The sequence below is a fragment of the Stegostoma tigrinum genome, chromosome 32, assembly GCF_030684315.1.
Source record: "Stegostoma tigrinum isolate sSteTig4 chromosome 32, sSteTig4.hap1, whole genome shotgun sequence".
In the NCBI taxonomy this organism is placed as follows: Eukaryota; Metazoa; Chordata; class Chondrichthyes; order Orectolobiformes; family Stegostomatidae; genus Stegostoma; species Stegostoma tigrinum.
Genome location: NC_081385.1, coordinates 22,010,672 through 22,033,051, shown reverse-complemented (window position 1 = coordinate 22,033,051; position 22,380 = coordinate 22,010,672). Strand labels below are relative to the sequence as shown.

At 41.8% G+C, this 22,380-nt stretch overlaps 1 protein-coding gene across 7 annotated transcripts in view; it reads right to left on the bottom strand.

Annotated features, from left to right (window-relative positions):
* The window catches only part of gramd1ba (GRAM domain containing 1Ba), a 562,055-nt gene that overhangs the window by 255,245 nt on the left and 284,430 nt on the right, over positions 1-22,380 (bottom strand). For all 7 annotated transcript variants that reach the window (XM_059639094.1, XM_059639090.1, XM_059639091.1 and 4 more), the window contains one exon: positions 6,354-6,380. In XM_059639094.1, the coding sequence (XP_059495077.1) occupies positions 6,354-6,380 (27 nt within the window). The remainder of the gene's footprint in view (positions 1-6,353; positions 6,381-22,380) is intronic.

Genomic DNA, 22,380 nt, shown 5'->3' with positions numbered 1-22,380 from the left:
CTGGTGGTGGTTAATAGTTTACAAACAAAACAGTTGTGGCAATTTTGGTAGTGGGAAGGTTGCTCACTTGTGTGTGGTAACACTTCTGGGTAGAAAGAAAAAAAAACGATAAAGCAACCCCTTCTGAGTAGAAAAGGAAAGATAATGCAAACCCCTCGGGGCTTTTGTGGCATGGTGGCAATATCCCTAGCTTTGAACCAGGAGGCCTGGGTTCAAATCCCACCTGTTTAAGAGGTGAGTAATGGCATCTCTGAACAGGTTGATTTGGAAAAAATAAATAAAAGCAGAACCTTTACTGGTGGTGGTTAATAGATTTTGAAAATTTCTTTTCCGTGGCAGGAAGGGCACTCAGTTGTGCATAAAAACACTTCTGGCTATGTTAAGAAAAGAAAACTAAAGCAGATTATCTTAGGGAGTTCTGTGGCACAGTGATAGTTTCTCTACTTCTGATTCAGGAGGCTTGGGTTCAAGTCCCACCCGCTCTAGAGTTGTGTACCAGCATGTCTGAAGAGGTTGATTTATTTTAAAAAAAAGACTAAGCAGACGCTTCACATCTTAGCATGCTTATTTACCACTAGATAGCAGGGATCCCCAGTGGAGGGCTCTCGTTGTGGGAGTCATCACATTTTTCATCAAGAATCTGGGTTGGAGGATATTGCATGCAGCAGTGCCTTATAACCCCAGATTGTGGCAGTTCATGAACGTCCAGCCCAACTGCTTATTTTGCAGCATTGTGCAGTCTACAGCCCATGCTTTTATTGGTTGTGAGCAATTGCAGCCCCTTTTTTGTTATTTGAAAAATCTTTTGCATTTGATTACACTTCAGCCTAACATCCTTGATCTTTTGGGCACCTGACGTGGAGGAGTGTGGACAGATCAGAGGAGCTCCTTGTGGGTCCGCTCCTGGGCCTGGCCAGGCTTGCAATAAACAGGTCCAGACAGCGGGCTGTGGAGGGTGGTCATTTCTGCCAACTGCCTGACCCTCTTCTGTGGTTACATTTGTATACAGGTGTTCTTAGAGAGGGAGCACATCGTGTCCATCAATTAAAGACAGGTGGGCACCACAGGGAATGCAATGCTTTTTCTCCCCTCCAACTCCATTTTAATTTAGCCCTTTCCCTCTCTCCCACTGCCCAGAATGAGCTTTGCTTGTAAATACTTGATTGGCTACACAGGTGATTACTGGTAGCAGGCAAAAGAAAAACAAGGCAGAAAAAAGTCTGTGATTTGGTGGTCGGAAAGTCGGTCCATTGTGTCTGATCACACTTCTGGGTACAAGGCAAAATAATTTAAATATATGCATCTATATATCAAAGCAGGCCCCGGCATATTTAAAAAATAAGAGATAAAGCAGACCCTAGTGGGCGATACTGGTTTAGTGGTAATGTCACTGGACTTATAAACGAGAGGACCAAAGTAATGGCCCACTAGCTGAAAAGCTGAGATGGTTAGAGCATGATACTAATAGCACAAAGATGATGGTTTCAATCTCCATGCTGGTGTATCCTACTGGCTTTCTATTTAATATTTCCTATTTCCTATTTTAATAGAAAAGTGAACCTCAGTACATTAAAATAAAGAGACCTTGTACTGGTGGTGGTTCATAGTCAGTAGTTGAAAACAAAAGTCACTGCGGTTTGGTGGCTGGAAAGTTGTTCAGTTGTGTAACATTGCTTCCGATAAAAAAAAGCAAACCCTCAGGGACTATAGTGATGCAGTGGCAGTCCTGAGCAAATAGGTCTCTAGTTCAAGTTCCACCTGCTCCTGAGTTGTGTAACAATGTCTCCAAACAGACTGATTAGAAAATACACAAGATATAAAGCAGATCCACTCCCCCGCAACTCCATTCTGATTTAGTCCTTTCCCACTCTCCCTACCACTCCCCCAACTTTTGATGGCTCACAATGCTTCTCATGGGCTTTGCATGTAAACTTCTAACTGGCTGCATGGGTGATTATTTGTAATGGTTAATAGTTAAAAAAAAAATGTCACAGTGAATTGGTGGTAGGAAAATTGTTTGTGATAACATTTCACATAAAAGAGTAACGCAGAACCTCCCCAATAGTAGTCTGATCTTGTCTGGTCTCAGAAACTAAGGTCTGGTTAGTATTTGGCATTATGAGAACACCAGGTGCTGTACTGGGTAAGAATCTTATGGCACTGTGGTAGTATGCCTGCCTCTGAGCCAGGAGGTCTGGGTTCAAGTTCCAATTGCTCCAAAGGTGTCTAACGACATTTCTGAACAAGTCTGCTATAGAACAGACTCAGGGATGGTTTTGCAGAACCAAGCTGGGACTAGCCTATGCACACCACAGGTAGGGGAACTATTCCAGTGTCTAACAATAAACGATGTTCCTTTCCAGCTGGGCTTCTGAGTTCTTACACTCATATTTATACACACGGGTCTATTATTTGGAGGCAGAGAGAATACGTACAGGCGCTGTATCTGTTTCAGTTTGACAAAATAAGTGACAGTCATTTGCTGCTACATTTCTCAGGGTAACGTCTTGATTCCGATCAAATAACTAACTAACCTAAGATAACAAGGTGTAGAGCTGGATGAACACAACAGGTCAAGCAGCATCATCGGAGCAGGGAAGCTTCCCTGCTCCTATTATGCTGCTTGGCCTGCTGTGTTCATCCAGCTCTACGCCTTGTTATCTCAGTTCTCCAGCATCTGCAGTTCCTACTACCTCTGAACTAGCTAACCTAGTTAGTTTAAAATTTGAGCAAAGTCTCACAGTTAACTGTCAATTATCATCAACATTTTCCATGGCAAAGCCTCGATTGATCAAAGCCCACTTTCCAATCAAAAGACTCCATGATTTAAATATTATTATATATAATATATATTATATAGTATATATTATATAGTATATATTATTATATACATATCAAATATTAAATAAATTATAATATTGTAATTTAAATATTGGATTTCCCCTTTAATTCGTACGCTTGCTAATTGCCCTCATGACTGCAAGATGAAAAGCTACACAATTAATTGAAATTTAATTGACTCAAACCGTTGTTTAGCAATACTCAAGTTCTGTACTACTAAGCAGCTATAAAATTAGAGATAATGGGAACTGCAGATGCTGGAGATTCCAAGATAATAAAATGTGAGGCTGGACGAACACAGCAGGCCAAGCAGCAGCTCAGGAGCATTACACATGCTTTTTCCTTTTTTGAGATTCCATCTCAATCTGATTTATCTTAAATTATTCTTGACATTCCAGGATCAATTAGAAACAAGAAGTAACAAGAAGGGCCAAACAATTTAATAGGGACCACAAAACTCCTCCGGGTCTGCTTTTCTTTTTAAAATCAACCTGTTCAAGAGCTGCAGAGGTAATAGGAACTGCAGATGCTGGAGAATCCGAGATAACAAAAAGTGTAGAGCTGAATGAACACAGCAGGCCAAGGAGCATCTTCGGAGCACAAAAGCTGACACTTCAGGCCTGGACCCTTCATCAGAAATGGGGGAGAGGTAGAGGGGGAGGCGGATCAAAGATGGATAGAGGAGAAGATAGGTAGAGAGAAGACAGACACGTTAAAGAGATGGGGATGGAGCCAGTCGAGGTGAGTGTAGGTGAAGAGCTACTACTGGATTAAATAACACACAATGTACTATTCTTCTGAAATAGAGTTGTGCTCTATACCACTTCAAATTCAGATTGTCATTAATTAAGGAAAGATTTGAGTCAATTAAATTTCAATTAATTTCTAATTAACAGGTTGGAATGTGATTTTCAGTTTCAGATCTTGAAACTTGGGGTCCATTGCAGCACTATACTGAGCACACTGTTCTGTGAACTACAAGCAGGTTTTAACTTAGAGTAAGATTGCATGCCCTTGCACAAACATAGAAACGTAGAAGATAGGAGCAGGAGGCAGCCATTTGGCCCTTTGAGCCTGCTCCGCCACTCTTCACAATCATGGCTGATTGCCCAACTAAGTAACCTAATTCAGCTTGCTGCCTATAACATTTGACCCCATTCTCCCCAAGCGCCAGATCTAATCACCTCTTGAATATATTCAATGTTTTGGCATCAACTACTTCCTATGATGAATTCCACAGACTCACCACTCTTTGGGTGAAGAAATGTCTCCTCATCTCTGCCCTAAATTGTCTACCCTGAATCCTCATACTGTGACCCCTTGTTCTGGACACACCCACCACTGGGGACATCCTCCCTGCATCCAATCCTGTTAGAATTTTCTAAGTCTCTATGATATCACCCCTCAATCGTCTAAACTCTAGCGAAAACAATTCCAACCTAGTCAATCTCTCCTCATACTTCAGACCCACCATCCCCAGAATCAGCCTAGTAAACCTTTGCTGCACTCCCTCCAGAGCAAGAGCATCCTTCCTGAGGAACGGAGGCCAAAATTGTACACAATATTCCAGGAGTGGCCTCACCAAGGCCCTGTATAACTGCAACAACACATCCCTGCTCCTGTACTCAAAACCTTTCAATGAAGCCCAGCATTCCATTTGCTTTCTTTACTGCCTGCTGCACCTGCATTCTTACCTTCAATCCCAACAATTTTCCAGCACCATTTCTTTACTAATATCGATCTCCCTCAGTTCTTCCCTCTCACTAAATCTTCCATTCTCCAACAATTCTAGAATCTGATTTCTGTCCTCTTTTGTGAAAATAGAACTAAAGTATGTATTCAGTTATTCATCCATTTCTTTGTCCCCTATTATACATTCCCCGTTTCTGTCTGTAGGGGATTCACATTTGTCTTTACCAATCTCTTTCGCTCCACGCATCCAAAGAAACTCTTATTCAGTTTTTATGTTCCCTGCAAGCTTACTTTCATTCACTATTTTCCCCTTCTTAATCAATCCCTTGGTCCTGCTTTGCTGAATTTTAAACTGCTCCCAATCCTCAGATTTACTATTTTCCTTGGCCAATCTGTATGCTTCTTCCGTGAATCAGATCCTCTCTTATTTCCTTTGTAAGCCACGGACTGGCCCACTCATCTATTTTGCTCTTGCATCCTTTCCTGCACTATGTAATGGCCTGATATACAGTGTTCATCAGTATTGTTTTGGAGCTACAAATCCCATGTGTTGTAAATGTTTAGAGAAGTCAGAGATGATTAGTTACTTAGGTTTCGTTCTCTGCTTTTTAAAAACTGTGAAGGTAATGTCAGTAAAAATAACACAATGGGGAAATTATCACATACTACATTGTAGTCCTTAAGTGTTTATCACTCCAAATGATCAGATTTCCCAGTTTTCAACAAATATTTGATTGACTCTGATGTTTGACAACACAAAAATAGGCACTGGATGTACCATTTTGAATAATATATCAGATCTCCTATAACATTAGTAAAGCATGTCAAGTATGTGAAGTACAATTTCAGATAATTCAGGTAGCTTGCATACACAAAATTTAAGAAAACGATACTGGTACAGTCTACATTAAATTTTGGAATTAACAACTTGATTTAACCTTAGCAGCCAGTATTTTGTCTTTCAAATGAAGAGATCAAACAAAACATATTAATCTTTCTGACAAATTTATTGCATAAGGGATTGAAATAAATGCAAGTAATAAGTACTCAATGATTATATTCAGTTTCTGACCAGTACACTTTGTTACCTAAACATAAATTTTAAAGCATTGTAAACTGACTTATCTCATTGCTAGTAAATACAAATGGGCTTGCTGCATTTCACCTCTATGCTAAATTTAGCAAGATGGCAGGGTTACTGAGGAGTATGAGTACTTGCAGTGCAGATGTAACGTGGACTCATGCACACTAATGAATGCTGAAATTCAATAAAGCATCACAAACAACAATGATATGAACTTTTCCGTTTTCCATCATATAAATATAATTAGTCTGGATTGAGGTTAATGTTGTATGCCAAATTGTAGACTTGGGTGTGGATGTGCTCCATTAGAAACTTGTTGGAGATTGTCTCAAACACACTTCCAACCAGGAATTTGGCATTATCTGAGTTTGGACAGCATTGATGGTCAAGTAACAGACTATACTATTTGATTACAGCACTATATTGTTGAAATTTGTTCTTCTCAAATATCTGAATTCAGATCAAGCATTTAATTATCATTACTAATACAACCAACAGATAAATAGAAGCCTTTCATCAGATAAACACTGGGTATTAAGATCCTTACAACTGTACCAATATTCACACTGAACTTCATGTTTCTATTATTTTGATAAATAGATTTCCAGCACCAACATACCTTGCCTAAGTAGTACAAGGTCACAGTCTAATGTACAGTCCATCAAACCTACTATGTTGCACACTGAAATAGACTTCAAATTCCACTTTCCATTATAAAGATAAAGCAACCACTTACCCAAACCTGTCAGTAGCACTGTCTGACCTGAAATAGAAATAACAAAACATTTAAAAAAGCACAGTTCAAAAAGAAATACAGTTGTACATCATTAGCTTACTTATCTTGACTTTTTGAATTAAAGTCTTAGCTAGCTCATTGAATTATCAATAATCATTCAACTGATTGGTAACATAATACCAATTAGAATTCCATTTAAATTGTATGAACTAAAACGTTAATATTAAATACAAAATCAGTAATGTTGATCAACCAAAAGCAACAAAGAACGCTGTTTCAGACTCTTAAGTAAACAAGAAAATTGATCTACTTTTGAAAGCTGTCAAAAACCAAATACCACACCGACTTTTCAATTGTTAACAATTTTTCAACAGCTCATGTGGCACAACATACAACAAGAATACATATAAAAATAACAACAAATTTTGTACTCATGTCAATTTGATAATAGAGGGCAAGGAGCTATTTTTCATATCTGAATCTCAAGATACATGGTTATTCGTGGCTTTGCTTTTATTCTAGAGCTTTGTGAATTACATGTGCATAAACTTGGTTTTATTTTTTAGAGATAATGGGAACTGCAGATGCTGGAGATTCCAAGATAATAAAATGTGAGGCTGGATGAACACAGCAGGCCAAGCAGCATCTCAGGAGCACAAAAGCTGACGTTTCGGGCCTAGACCCTTCATCAGAGAGGGGGATGGGGGGAGGGAACTGGAATAAATAGGGAGAGAGGGGGAGGCGGACCGAAGATGGAGAGCAAAGAAGATAGGTGGAGAGGGTGTAGGTGGGGAGGTAGGGAGGGGATAGGTCAGTCCAGGGAAGACGGACAGGTCAAGGAGGTGGGATGAGGTTAGTAGGTAGCTGGGGGTGCGGCTGGGGGTGGGAGGAAGGGATGGGTGAGAGGAAGAACCGGTTAGGGAGGCAGAGACAGGTTGGACCAGTCCAACCTGTCTCTGCCTCCCTAACCGGTTCTTCCTCTCACCCATCCCTTCCTCCCACCCCCAGCCGCACCCCCAGCTACCTACTAACCTCATCCCACCTCCTTGACCTGTCCGTCTTCCCTGGACTGACCTATCCCCTCCCTACCTCCCCACCTACACCCTCTCCACCTATCTTCTTTGCTCTCCATCTTCGGTCCGCCTCCCCCTCTCTCCCTATTTATTCCAGTTCCCTCCCCCCATCCCCCTCTCTGATGAAGGGTCTAGGCCCGAAACGTCAGCTTTTGTGCTCCTGAGATGCTGCTTGGCCTGCTGTGTTCATCCAGCCTCACATTTTATTTTTTAGCACAGTTTTCCCACTTGCATTACAATGGAATTACTGAAAGTGGTGACACCTACCCATCTAAACGTAGAAAGTGCAAATCAGTGTAAAATAGGACAAGTTAGTTGTAAAAAATGTTTGCATTTTTATATTACAACATGTTAATTAATAATAAGGAGAAGAGAATGAAGGGTCCGTGCTGAAAAAAAAACATGAATTTGTTCAAAAAGTTCGCTCCATGTAAATTAATTCCGATACCAGGCAGAACTCTAATCTGCCTGCAGAATTCCAGTTTTTCAAAATCATTTATTTTAGGTCTGATTCTTAGCCTGAGACTACTGCAACTGAAATTAGTTGAACTCATTTTAGTCAGAGATAATGGATTCTGCAGCATCTGCAGTTCCTAAGATAACAAAGTGTGAAGGTGGATGAACACAGCAGGCCAAACAGCATCTCAGGAGCACAAAAGTTGACGTTTCGGGCCTAGGCCCTTCACCAGAGAGGGGGATGGGGAGAGATTTCAGAACCCTCTCCCCATCACCCTCTCTGATGAAGGGTCTAGGCCCAAAACGTCAGCTTGTGTGCTCCTGAGATGCTGCTTGGCCTGCTGTGTTCATCCAGCTTCACACTTTGTTATCTTGTACTCATTTTAGTATACAGATTATGCTAATTATTTCCCAATAGCAGCAGATTCAATGCCCATTTATTACAATCAACAGACAACTTTAAGTCATACGTTAACAACATTAAGTCGTACATAAATATAACAGAAAAGAAGTTACTTAGCAAGTAAAGTGAATTGATGGCTTCCACGTAAAAGCTAAGAATTTACTTTCAGATAGAAAACAGCCAAACAAAAGGTGTTCAGAGATTTCTTTGTAACATAATGAAAAAGAAGCCCTGCACCTCTCAAAGAGTTATATAAAAAAAAATTAACTGGTGGTTCATTGCCAAGAACTATGGTCTATAAACTGTGGCCTTCTGACTATCAGTTCCTGTAATGATTGTCACAGAATTGCTGAAAGTCTAATGGCTGGAATTTATCAGATGTTAGCTGGCAAGGATTGCATGTCCAATGATTTTGGTTATCCTTTAGTCAGTCATTTAATGCTTAAGCTAAATGTGAGAATTCCAGTCCTTACTCAGGCAAATCTTCCATTATAGAATACTGCTAAACATGTGATTGGATGGCAGCTCTACAGTCCTAGCAGTGCCACCTGGGCAAGCGGGTCCAGTTGAGTTTATGACCAGTAGTAAGCCTTGGATGTTTAAAGTAGAAGATTCACTGATGGTCACAACATTGAATGTCAAGGGGTGATGGTTAGATTGTAGTTTGTTGGAGATGGTCATTGTCCGGCAATTTGTGATGCAAATGCTACTTGCTATTTGTCAGCCTAAGCCTGAATATTATCCAGGTTTTGTTGCATTTTCACTTGAACTGCGTAATATGAGCTCATTGTGTACATGGTAGCATACTAACACAGATAAAGGATTAGTTAGCTGACAGGAAACAAAGAATAGTGACTAACTAGGTCTTTACTGGGTTGCCAAACTGTGTACTGGAGTAGCAGACCAGGATCAAGGGGCTGTTCCTCTTGTTTATGGATCAGTGCTGGGGTATCAAGTATATTCAATCTACATCAATTATCGAATTAAATGTGGGGGCAGAGTAACTTAAATTTATTAATGATACCAGGTAGGTAAGAAAGTGAATTGCCAAGAAGAGGCAGAGGATCCGCAAAAGGATTTGGATATTTTATTTAGGCAATTACAAAATATAATGTGGGGAAAATGTGAACTTGTGCACATTATTTGGAAGATTAGACAACCACTATACTATTTAGTCAAAGGAATTCAGAGCCACAATATGATTTGCAAGTCCTGATTCATGAATCATAAAAATATTAGTTTTTAGGTAGAGCAAGAAAGCAACATGAATACTGGTATTTATGGCAAAAGGGAATGGATTATGAAAATCAGGATGTTTAACGGTAGCTATACACAGCCTTGGTGACACCACATTTTGAGCCACGTACACAATTTTGGTCTCTATTTGAAAACAGATTCCACACAAGTCGCTCAGAGAAGGTGCACTTGACTTTGCCTTGGAATGGAGATCTTATAAAGACAGATTGCGCATATTGGACTAGTACTATTTGGAGATTAGGAAAATGAAGGTCATCTTTTTGAAACATACAGCTCATGATGGGACTTAACAGGATGGATTCTAAGAGCGTGCATTCCCTTGTAGGAGAGACTAAGATTAGGAGAGAGAGGTTAGGAATAAGAAGGTGGAGAGATAAAGAGAAACAGAGATTATGATAGAGATGACAATTTTTTTTCTCTCAGATAGTCAGTAAGTCTGTGGACTACCATTGCTCAGAAAGAGGTGGAGGCTGGATCACGTAATTTATTCTAGGCAGAGTGAAATAGATTCTCAAAAGACAAGGAATAAAAAGGTTGTGTGTTGGGGGAGGTGGGGGCAGACTGAATAGTGATGTTGAAAACACAATCTTATCAGCCACAATTGTATTGAATGATTGAGCAAGTCTGAAGGGCCAAATGGTCTACTTCTTTTCTTAAGTACTAAATTTCTAGTTAGATGTGCTTCAGCTAGGATGTGAAATCAACAAAAATAGTCAACAGGGTAAAATGACTTTTTTTTAAAAAGGGTGTAGGAGCAGATCTCCTGACCAAGGTCAAAGTCTCAAGACACAGGGAGGATTCAGGCAAGTGTGAGACTTTACTCTTATTTAAAAAAACGAGTTAAAGTAGGGAGAGAGCCGAAGGCCTTCCCCAAAACTGGTGTTGACATGATAGTCCCTTGATCTACAGCTCAAGATTGGAAAAGAGATCAATGACACATTCTGATTTTTATAGTGAAATGCAGCATTTTTATACATTTTGTATAGGGCGGCACGGTGGATCAGTGGCTAGCTATGTTGCCTCACAGCACCAGGGTCCTGGGTTTGATTTCCCCTTGGGCAACTGTCTGTGGAGTTAGCACGTTCTCCGTGTCTGCGTGGATTTCCTCCGGGTGCTCAGGTGTCCTCTTACAGATCAAAGATGCACAGAATAGGTGGACTGGGCATGTTAATTTGCCCATAGTGTTCAGGGGTATGTAGATTAGGTGGGTTTGGGGAATGGGTCTGGTTGGGATGCTCTGAGGTTTGGTGTGGACTCGTTGTTTCCACACTGTAGGGATACTCTGAAAGATAATATATTGATAACTACATTCAATATGGTCACTGTTTCTTTCCCCTTATTCAATCCTACGAAACACCTAATCAATGATTGGCATTATTATGGGCAGACCCAGGTTCCCATCATCTCATGGTGTTTTACAGACATTGTAATCACCAGGCCTTGGGATCTTTCTATGCATTCTATTATTTCACATTCCAAAGTTACTGGTTATACTCCTTTGGCCTGTCCTATACTTGATTATCTCTAAGGACTGCTTGAATTCTGTTATTCATCGTATACCATGTGCTACCTCTGTCAAATTCTGTTATTCCTCTTTTATTTTCCACTATCACAATTATATACTTTTGATAAACAAAACAGTTGGTAGTTAATATCTGCCATAAGATTTGTTATGTTACTTTATGACAGAAATTAAGTTATAAAGTCATATAGCTACTTCTACTGTTAGCACTTTTTAAACTAATGCATTGCAAGCAATCTCTTTCCTGCCAGGCACTTTTTTAAAGATGAGGGAAGCGTTCCCTGCTACTAATTAACTTTCACATCTACGTTATATGTTTTCCCCGAATGCTTCTACTATATATGTGGTTTTATATTTTTATCTATAATTATGTTGAAATCTATTTATATGATTATCTGAAGAATCTTTAACTGGAATCTATTTCTTAAGACTGCAAATAACTTCAAAAAGAAACGACAAAATAACTTTAGCTGTTATTTCATAGCTTCATGATGAGTTAGGCTGACTGCCTCATGGACGAAGATTTACACCCCTTGTTCTAACCCCAGTGCTGTTCATCTAACAGGACAATGTATTCTCCTTAAGGAGGCTGGAATCAATCACTTGTAGTATTTTAAATAACTTGTGTCCATCTTTAGGCATTCTCTTAGCAAGCTGTCTCATGTGACTGTGTAGGGCCTTCCATTTACCTTGGTGTAGCCCTGTTACCATTATGTACCATTATGTTTCATTTAATGCTGGAGCAGGATGTTTAATTCTGGTCTCTGTTGTCAGCCATTTTGTATCTTACAAACATAGGCAGCCCTTGCACATGGAAATCATGATATCATCTGAGAAAGGTGGCGCTGTATAAATTTGATTGCTTTGGATACAACTAAGGCATGATTTGTTTCAAAAAAAAAACCCAAAATGTTTCTGGTATAGAAACAGGAGTTTAAATAGTTGTGCATGTTACAAAATAAGTACCCCAGATTTTTGCTATTTCTCCACCACCCTCAATCTATGGAAGGAAATGACTTGCTCTGAGCTATAGCTCCAAAAGCATCAATAATCATTGATGCTCTGTCCACCAAGTATTTTTCTGAGACTCTTAGCGAAGTTGTACAAGCAGAAAATTTTGAAACAGTTCTCTTCGTCTTTCTAATTAGAAACAAAAACTCCTCCAGTGCACAATAAGTTTAACAATTGAGTCACATCGTTAGTACTCTGGTACAAGTCATCATTGTCCAAATTGCAGAGAATTTTGGAATACTGTTCCTTTAAGACAATTACGCACCCCCCACCCCCGAAATTCTCTACACACAATGCTAGATTTAACACAAATCTGTTGCAGCAGGAACCACAGTAGCTGGGCCCACTTAATCATACGTCAGGCCACTCAATAATTTCCCAGCAGCAAATCCTCCCTCAATTAACTGTAACCTGAAGTCAAAGTGTGATGTGGAATTATTGCTTGATAGAGTCTGCATCCCAAATAGGCTGATTAATGACCCAACCTGATAACCATTATGCTGAACCCACCATAATTTCCTGGCGGTTCAGAAATTTAATTGGGCTGCAGGGAATTCTCACTGTTTTAACAGCCACCCAACAAACTCTTCTGGGTCCCAGTAAATATCACCACCGTTGAGTACAATATTCAATGATTCTCATTTTATTTTTCTCATCATAAGGCAAGTAATGCAACATAACAGTTTCCTATCATGGGTAATTCAATGGCAATGCCTAAATTAAACAAATTTAGCTTTATGACTCTGGTTTACGGTTATAATCTAATGATGTTATTTATTTTTTGATGCCTATCAAATTACATTGCATAATTCCATGACCTACTTTCCAAGACCCTTAAATTAGTTTGCTTCCATTTTTGGGTCCAGGTTTAGAGCTATGACCAGCACGCACCTGAACCAGAAGTGCAAATATTAATAGAAATGGGTCATCTGCATTATTTTGTGTGTTAGTGCCCCTAGATGTAATAATTATTTGGATACCTTCAATGTCAAGCCAGTTGACTCTCAAACAATAGACCACTCTTAAGAGGTACAATTCAAGTCATGGGACAGGATTACAATTGAAACCTGTATCCAAGAAGCACTCTTGCTCCCCTTGAAGGGAGGGGTTGCTTGATAAATAAGTAGTAGTCAACCTCAGCAAGTTGAGGCACGCTGAACAGACATGATTGGAGGCCCAATTTCAACACATCTATTGCGCATTGTATTCCTCGTGAATCATTCAACAGAAATTATGCCCAAATTTAAACACTTAAGTAGCATGATATGCTTAAAATTGCTTCACATCTATTTAACCAATGGCTGTACAGATTATCACTATTAAATTGGAGATAATAAAATGTGAGGCTGGATCAACACAGCAGGCCAAGCAGCATCTCAGAAACACAAAAGCTGACGTTTCGGGCCTAGGCCCTTCATCAGAGAGGGGGATGGGATGAGGGTTCTGGAATAAATAGGGAGAGAGGGGGAGGCGGACCGAAGATGGAGAGAAAAGAAGATAGGTGGAGAGAGTATAGGTGGGGAGGTAGGGAGGGGATAGGTCAGTCCAGGGAAGACGGACAGGTCAAGGAGGTGGGATGAGGTTAGTAGGTAGATTGGGGTGCGGCTTGGGGTGGGAGGAAGGGATGGGTGAGAGGAAGAACAGGTTAGGGAGGCAGAGACAGGTTGGACTGGTTTTGGGATGCAGTGGGTGGAGGGGAAGAGCTGGGCTGGTTGTGTGGTGCAGTGGGGGGAGGGGATGAATTGGGCTGGTTTAGGGATGCGGTGGGGGAAGAGGAGATTTTGAAACTGGTGAAGTCTACATTGATACCATTGGGCTGCAGGGTTCCCACTATTAAATTGGCTTGCTTTTGTTAACTTTGTAGTTGAGGAATAGTCACAACACTTAATTTTTAGCCCTTTAATTTTTCTGTCAGGTGACTTTGCTCGTCAACCTGAGACTCAACAGGCAAATGAAGAATAGAATACCACAGCATAGCAAAACTCTCTTCTTTTATAATTATTATGTTTTACCCACGGGTACGAGTGTGGTGTGTGTATGGAATGACATGACAGAATAACTGATGGCGGCTGGTATGATTACATTTAAAACGCATCTGCATGGGTATACGGATAGGAAGAGTTCAGAGGGATATGGGTCAAATGGGACTACATTAATATAGGATATCTGGTCAGCATAGACGAGTTGGACTGAAGCATCTGTTTCCTTGCTGTATATCTCTATGACTTCATATTTTTCCAGTGGATGTAAAACTATTTCAAAATCTATTATTAACTGATGCTCATGTCAAAATGATTTAAAGATACCAGTTTTCTTTATGACCATTATTTTTAAAAATATTTTAGATGAAATCAAGCTACTAGGAAACTTTAACATTTTAACAAGATTAATTGGGACTGCCATGAGCAGGAACTTGTAGCCTTGTCATTTTAACTGTAAGTTGAACATTGTACGAGCAGTACATAACATTATCCCCCAGTGCCACCTTGTGTGTAAACGTTCAAAAATTAGTAAAGGCAGCTACCCAAGTATCCATATTACCTGAATGAAACCAGTTTTGGGCTTTTTCCATATCTGCAAATCAAGGGACTAATTCGTATTTTACCATTCCTCCTTGAAACGAGATAAAATTTGAATAACCAAATGTTATGTACATGCCAACTGTTTCTTCCAAGTCTTTCAAAGAGGTCGCTAGAATCACCAAAAATATCAGACTATGCAGACAAAAGAATAATTTGGGTTAATGTAGTAGCAGCAAGTAGCCAATTGGTCCAAATAAATGCCAAATGCAGGGAGGCGGGGACTCCCTCAGGATCATCCCAGCACAGTGGTGGATCCAGGCTGAGTATAGAACCTGGTATGGGGCCACTAGAGCCTCCGGTTCCTTGCCCATATGAAATGGATGAAAAGCCACACCCAACATCAAAATCAATATTTCAGAGGTTTCTCCATAATTTTAATAGCCCTACCAGGTTTGGGCCTTGTTTTTAAGTTTTGGATTTTCATAGTCATTATCTCCATTTTTGGGTTACATTCACAGTTCTTTAATCTCCTCAGCAACATCCACCTCCCCATAGCTACAGGCCTTCTGATTGGTCCCGCATCCACAAAAACCTTCCCATGATCCTGAACTGGACAGCAAAGCTGGAGGTTAAAATAGTATCAGAGATAATGGGAACTGCAGATGCTGGAGATTCCAACATAATAAAATGTGAGGCTGGATGAACACAGCAGGCCAAGCAGCATCTCAGGAGCACAAAAGCTGACGTTTCGGGCCTAGACCCTTCATCAGAGAGGGGGATGGGGGGAGGGAACTGGAATAAATAGGGAGAGAGGGGGAGGCGGACCGAAGATGGAGAGTAAAGAAGATAGGTGGAGAGAGTGTAGGTGGGGAGGTAGGGAGGGGATAGGTCAGTCCAGGGAAGACGGACAGGTCAAGGAGGTGGGATGAGGTTAGTAGGTAGCTGGGGGTGCGGCTTGGGGTGGGAGGAAGGGATGGGTGAGAGGAAGAACCGGTTAGGGAGGCAGAGACAGGTTGGACTGGTTTTGGGATGCAGTGGGTCGGGGGGGAAGAGCTGGGCTGGTTGTGTGGTGCAGTGGGGGGAGGGGATGAACTGGGCTGGTTTAGGGATGCAGTAGGGGAAGGGGAGATTTTGAAACTGGTGAAGTCCACATTGATACCATATGGCTGCAGGGTTCCCAGGCGGAATATGAGTTGCTGTTCCTGCAACCTTCGGGTGGCATCATTGTGGCAGTGCAGGAGGCCCATGATGGACATGTCATCAAGAGAATGGGAGGGGGAGTGGAAATGGTTTGCGACTGGGAGGTGCAGTTGTTTGTTGCGAACTGAGCGGAGGTGTTCTGCAAAGCGGTCCCCAAGCCTCCGCTTGGTTTCCCCAATGTAGAGGAAGCCGCACCGGGTACAGTGGATGCAGTATACCACATTGGCAGATGTGCAGGTGAACCTCTGCTTAATGTGGAATGTCATCTTGGGGCAGATGGGGGTGAGGGAGGAGGTGTGGGGGCAATTCCGGTACATTGATGACTGTATCGGCGCCGCCTCTTGCTCCCCAGAGGAGCTCGAACAGTTCATCCACTTCACCAACACCTTCCACCCCAACCTTCAGTTCACCTGGGCCATCTCCAGCACATCCCTCACCTTCCTGGACCTCTCAGTCTCCATCTCAGGCAACCAGCTTGTAACTGATGTCCATTTCAAGCCCACCGACTCCCACAGCTACCTAGAATACACCTCCTCCCACCCACCCTCCTGCAAAAATTCCATCCCCTATTCCCAATTCCTCCGCCTCCGCCCCCACGATAAGACATTCCACTCCCGCACATCCCAGATGTCCAAGTTCTTTAAGGACCGCAACTTTCCCCCCACAGTGATCGAGAACGCCCTTGACCGCGTCTCCCGCATTTCCCGCGACACATCCCTCACACCCCGCCCCCGCCACAACCGCCCCAAGAGGATCCCCCTTGTTCTCACACACCACCCTACCAACCTCCGGATACAACGCACTATCCTCCGACACTTCCGCCATTTACAATCCGACCCCACCACCCAAGACATTTTTCCATCCCCTCCCCTGTCTGCTTTCCGGAGAGACCACTCTCTCAGTGACTCCCTTGTTCGCTCCACACTGCCCTCCAACCCCACCACACCCGGCACCTTCCCCTGCAACCGCAGGAAATGCTACACTTGTCCCCACACCTCCTCCCTCACCCCCATCCCAGGCCCCAAGATGACATTCCACATTAAGCAGAGGTTCACCTGCACATCTGCCAATGTGGTATACTGCATCCACTGTACCCGGTGCGGCTTCCTCTACATTGGGGAAACCAAGCGGAGGCTTGGGGACCGCTTTGCAGAACACCTCCGCTCAGTTCGCAAAAAACAACTGCACCTCCCAGTCGCAAACCATTTCCACTCCCCCTCCCATTCTCTTGATGACATGTCCATCATGGGCCTCCTGCACTGCCACAATGATGCCACCCGAAGGTTGCAGGAACAGCAACTCATATTCCACCTGGGAACCCTGCAGCCATATGGTATCAATGTGGACTTCACCAGTTTCAAAATCTCCCCTTCCCCTACTGCATCCCTAAACCAGCCCAGTTCATCCCCTCCCCCCACTGCACCACACAACCAGCCCAGCTCTTCCCCCCCCGACCCACTGCATCCCAAAACCAGTCCAACCTGTCTCTGCCTCCCTAACCGGTTCTTCCTCTCACCCATCCCTTCCTCCCACCCCAAGCCGCACCCCCAGCTACCTACTAACCTCATCCCACCTCCTTGACCTGTCCGTCTTCCCTGGACTGACCTATCCCCTCCCTACCTCCCCACCTACACTCTCTCCACCTATCTTCTTTACTCTCCATCTTCGGTCCGCCTCCCCCTCTCTCCCTATTTATTCCAGTTCCCTCTCCCCATCCCCCTCTCTGATGAAGGGTCTAGGCCCGAAACGTCAGCTTTTGTGCTCCTGAGATGCTGCTTGGCCTGCTGTGTTCATCCAGCCTCACATTTTATTATCCAGCAAAGCTGGAGGTAGCTGGTTAGCCAAGCCTATGCTGCTTTTTATTTCCCCTGTAACTAGGTTCACCTCAGAATTTTTAAATATGGGCATCTGAGTGACAGTAATGAGTATAGCTTTGAACAGGGCACTGGCAGTTAAGTGAGGAGGAGAGGAAGGGAATGCTCATTTGCTGATTTCTACACCCTGTTGGAATTGATTCTTGGTTTTTCTTTTTAAGCAGTAAAGCAGCTAGCTGCTAGGTGAGTATCCGGTAAGTAGCTAAGGTCAATTTGATTCCTGACGTTCAGAATAGTATAGGGCCTCTAGAAATGTTAATACAATAACAAGGAAAATGAATAATTGGAAAAAAATTAGGTAATTAATTATAATACTTATAAAGACAGGACCCTCGGCATTAGTTCAGGTTTTTTTTAAAAAAAGCACCTCAAGGTTGTATTTCCTGAGTAACCTGTGTCTCCAAGACTTAAGAGACAACCATTCGTGATTTGCCAGAACTGTAAAAAGGAGTGACTTTGGAACAGCCTAACCATTACTCTTTTGCCTTCAAATAAAACCCATTGACCAAAGTTTTTCATTTTTTAAAAATGCAAAAATCTACAAGAGAAAAGGGTTTCTTTTATCTTTTCCTGAACACTGTTTGCATGTGTTTTTTGATGAAATTTCAATGGCTGAGCATTTATATTCCTATATTACTAACTATTAAAAATACTAATTATTACATTTTATTGAATAAGACTTTTGATTTGATAAACAGTTAAAAATTTATTAGGAAATCTGGTTAATATTTTTGTTTTTAAAACCTGATCATAGGTGAACTAGTTAATTGGGTATATTAACAACCAGGAAAAAAGTACTTTTGTTTTGTATTGTGACTGATGCAGTGATGGACTAGAACAATGTCGATTGTAATTTAATCCTTCACTTGAAAAATCTATCTCTTCTTTGAACGTTTTCAATCAAATAGCATCCACAGAAAGCAGTCACATCCCTTGGGAAAGAATCTTCTCTTTTGCTCGGTGGTCAGGAGCAGGAAAGGATAAACGCAAAGTGAGGCAAGTAAGAGGAACCAGTGGGCAGGGGCACTTAAGCTTTGGTTTTTGCAATTGTCTACTGAAGTTCAGGTTCTTGGAGCTTGTTCAGATAAGAGGGAATGCTGCAGGGTGAATGAGCTAAGCAGTCATACGACCTTGGTAGAGGAAACCATTGATGTCAACAACATGGTGGCAGAGTAGGGATTCTGAACTGCAGCTCGTTCACTCAGACGGATTTTTTTTTCTTTTTTTAAAATCTTCTTTTCTTGACTTACCTCTTTTCCTGAGATTGGATGGTGTCAGAGGTGGCAGGGAATCCCAGCATGGATGCGAGTGGACCTCGGGACAGTAGCAAATGAGCCACTACTTACTTTTCAGGGGTGAGCATGGGTTCTGGCATTGGAACTGGCAGTTGCTACATTGGCAGAGATGAAGTAGGCCCAGCTAGGAAAGATGGCACCTCAGAATTGGCAAGTTTGTCATTGGTTGGGACTGGTGCTGGCGGCATCATTGATGAGGAGCTGACTCAGGACTGATGGGCGCTCTTTAAACTTCCTCTTTCTTATACTTAAACTATTCAAACTAGCACCAGATCATGGTGGCAGTAGAAAAGCACCTCACTGTATTTCACTACTTTACTCACTGTAAAATACACATGACAATAAAATCATTCATTCAGGTAAGGGAGCAAAGAATAGTGTGTAGTTTGGGGGAATTTACTCTATTTTCTGCAACAAAGACAAGAATCCAGATAGATCCATCTACTGGCTGGTGCCAGGGACTAGGACATCTGCTCAAGACTAAAGAAGAAACTGGACTGGGAGGTGGAGGAGCCAGTTGATTTGGTCAGTGTAGCTACTGACAGCATAGGCAGTACAGCAATAGTTTGGTTTTCAGCTACTAATGCTGACTATTCTGAACCCAAGAAGCAGAAGCTTAAAGATAATCAGATCTGGATTATTACCAGATCCACCTGTGAATTGGAATAAGGCAATTAAGAATCCACAGAATCCCTCCAGTGTGGAAACAGGGCCCTGGCCCAACAAGTCCACACCAAACCTCGGAGCATTCCACTCAGACACACCTCTAAAACCCACCTAATCTACACCTCCCTGAACACCACAGGCAATTTAGCATAGCCAATTCACCTAACCTGCACATCTTTGGACTATGGAAGGAAACTGGAGCATCCGGAGGAAACCCACACAGACACAGGGAGAATGTGCAAACCCCGCACAGACAATTGCCCAAGGGTGGAACTGAACCCGGGTCCCTGGTTCTGTCAGGCAGCAGTGCTGACCATTGAGCCACCATGCCGCCCCTAAGGTTAGAGAAAAGAAAGAGGAACAGAAGTAGGCTGTTCAACCCCTCAAGCCTGCCCTGCCGGTATACAAGATCATGGTTGATCTGTCCCAGGCCTCTCTTGTGACAGCTCCTCATTGCCTATGGCTCCTTCACTTGATTCTACCCCTTCTTTAAATGCTTTCAAATGATCTAGCATCCACAACTATCTGGTGGAGAGAATTCCAGACATTCACTATCCTCTGGGAAAAGAAATTCCTTCGTACCTCAATCTGTAACATTCATTTAAAGCTAAGGGGACAAGGTCTCCCAGTTTGAGATTTCCCTACAAGTAGAAACACTATCCTGTCAACTGACTCCTAAAATTGAATGTTCCAACAAGATCACCACTCTCTTTGAAACTTTGAAGAACAGGCTAAACAGGTTTGTCTTATCTTTATAAATTACTTCCCGAATCTTTTGAACTGCCCCTAAACCCGATAAGTCCCACTTGAAAGATGGGACCAAAACTACACAGTTCTCATCACCACCTTGTACAGCTGTAACAAAACATTTCCTATTTTTAAAATTCTATCTCCCAAGTAATAAAGACCACAATGTCATTTGCCTTATTACTTGCTGCACCTTCATGCTAACTTTTTTTTCCATGTTTCATGCTCAATACCCAGGTCCCTGTACACTGCACTTTGAGTCTTTATTTAAGTAGAGTCTGTCTTTTTGATTCTTCCTACCAAAGTGTTTAACCTCTCTCTTGATTCACTAAACTCCATCTGTTAAGTTCTTGCCTATTATCACAACCTATTTACATCCCCTTCCAGATTACATTTATCCTCTTCACAATATGCTTTCTGTCGAGGGAGATATAGATGCTGGAGTATGGCAACTTTAACACTTTTCACTGATTTTTTGTGTTAAAATGCAAGTATCAAAATTCACAGCATTCAGCAGGAACTTCGGTGATTAACTCTTCTGCTCAAAAGAACACGTGTTATTAAGAATGAGAAAACTGATATTTAATTCTCTTCATTAACACACTTATGGATTAGACTTCTGAACTGCTCAACTACAATTTAAAATTTTTAGTTATATGATGTTTGATACATTCTTGCATCATTTTGTGCAGATTTGCAAGTCCAGGATCAGGGAATATTCCATTGAGATAGTGATACACATGATGAATATATCTCTTTCATATGTTCCAGACATTACAGTGAATTACAGTTATAGGGGAGAAGACTATTTTCTTTTACCAATATCTGCCGGACGATGCATCATTGCTTTCGACAATTCTCTAGTCACTTCTCAAAGAGGTCATTCTTCAAACAATGTTAAAACAATTAATGTCAACTCAATGTCCAACTGTGGGTCTTCACAGCCCAATTCTATTCTTCCCAAGTACAAAAGCAACCTTTCCTTTGCAATGAACTTTGTTTCCAATCAGAAGCAGGTACTTGACCAATTAACCACCACCCACTCCCAGCCCAGTGTTACTGAGGCTAGCTGTAGTCTGACTGAATCAATAAAAATGTCGGGTTGGGAAAGCACAGCAGGTCAGTCCTGAAAAAGGGTCCAGACATGGAATGTCGACTTGGCTGTCTGACCTTCCTAGCTTCGCCAGTTCCACGTTTTATCGACTCTTACTTCCAGCATCAAAAGTTATTGATATGTTCTTGTCGTCTGACTGAAATCATGTAATGCAGTTCTGCCCAGAGACCAAACTAGGCTTTGTGACTCAAGTCTGTATTACTTGATAACTGCTGAAGAGCTTAGACAAGAGAAATAATCTTCCCAACTCAGAGCCTGACTGTTCAAAAATTAGAGTTTAAAGCTTGTTTAAAATGTTTTGCTTTCACCACACAGAGTTCTCATTCCAATTTGAATATTATAGTCTACCACTATTTAGAGTCATAAAGTTATACAACATGGAAACAGACCCTTCAGTCCAACTCATCCTAAACTGATCAAGTCCCATTTGTCAACATTTGGCCCAATTCCCTCTAAATCCTTCCTATTCACATATCTGTCCAGATGCCTTTTAAATATTGTAATTGTACCTACCACCAACACTTTCTCTGGCAGCTCGTTCCATATGATCACCACCCTCTGGGTGAAAAAGTTGCCACTCTGATCCCTTTTAAATCTTTGCCCTCTAGTCTCAAACCCATGCCGTTTAGTTTTGGACTTGCCTACCCTGGGGAATAAAAGACTGACTGTTCACCCTATTTATGGCCCTCAGGATTTGATAAACCTTTGTGAGATCAACCTTCAGTCTCTGGTGCTCCAGGGAAGAATGCTCCAGCCTATTCAGCCTCACCCTATAGTTTAAACCCTTCAACCCCAGCAACATCCTTGTTAATTTTGTCTACACTCTTAAGTTTAACAACTTCCTTCCTATTGAAGGAAGGAAGACAAGAATTGAGCACAATATTCCA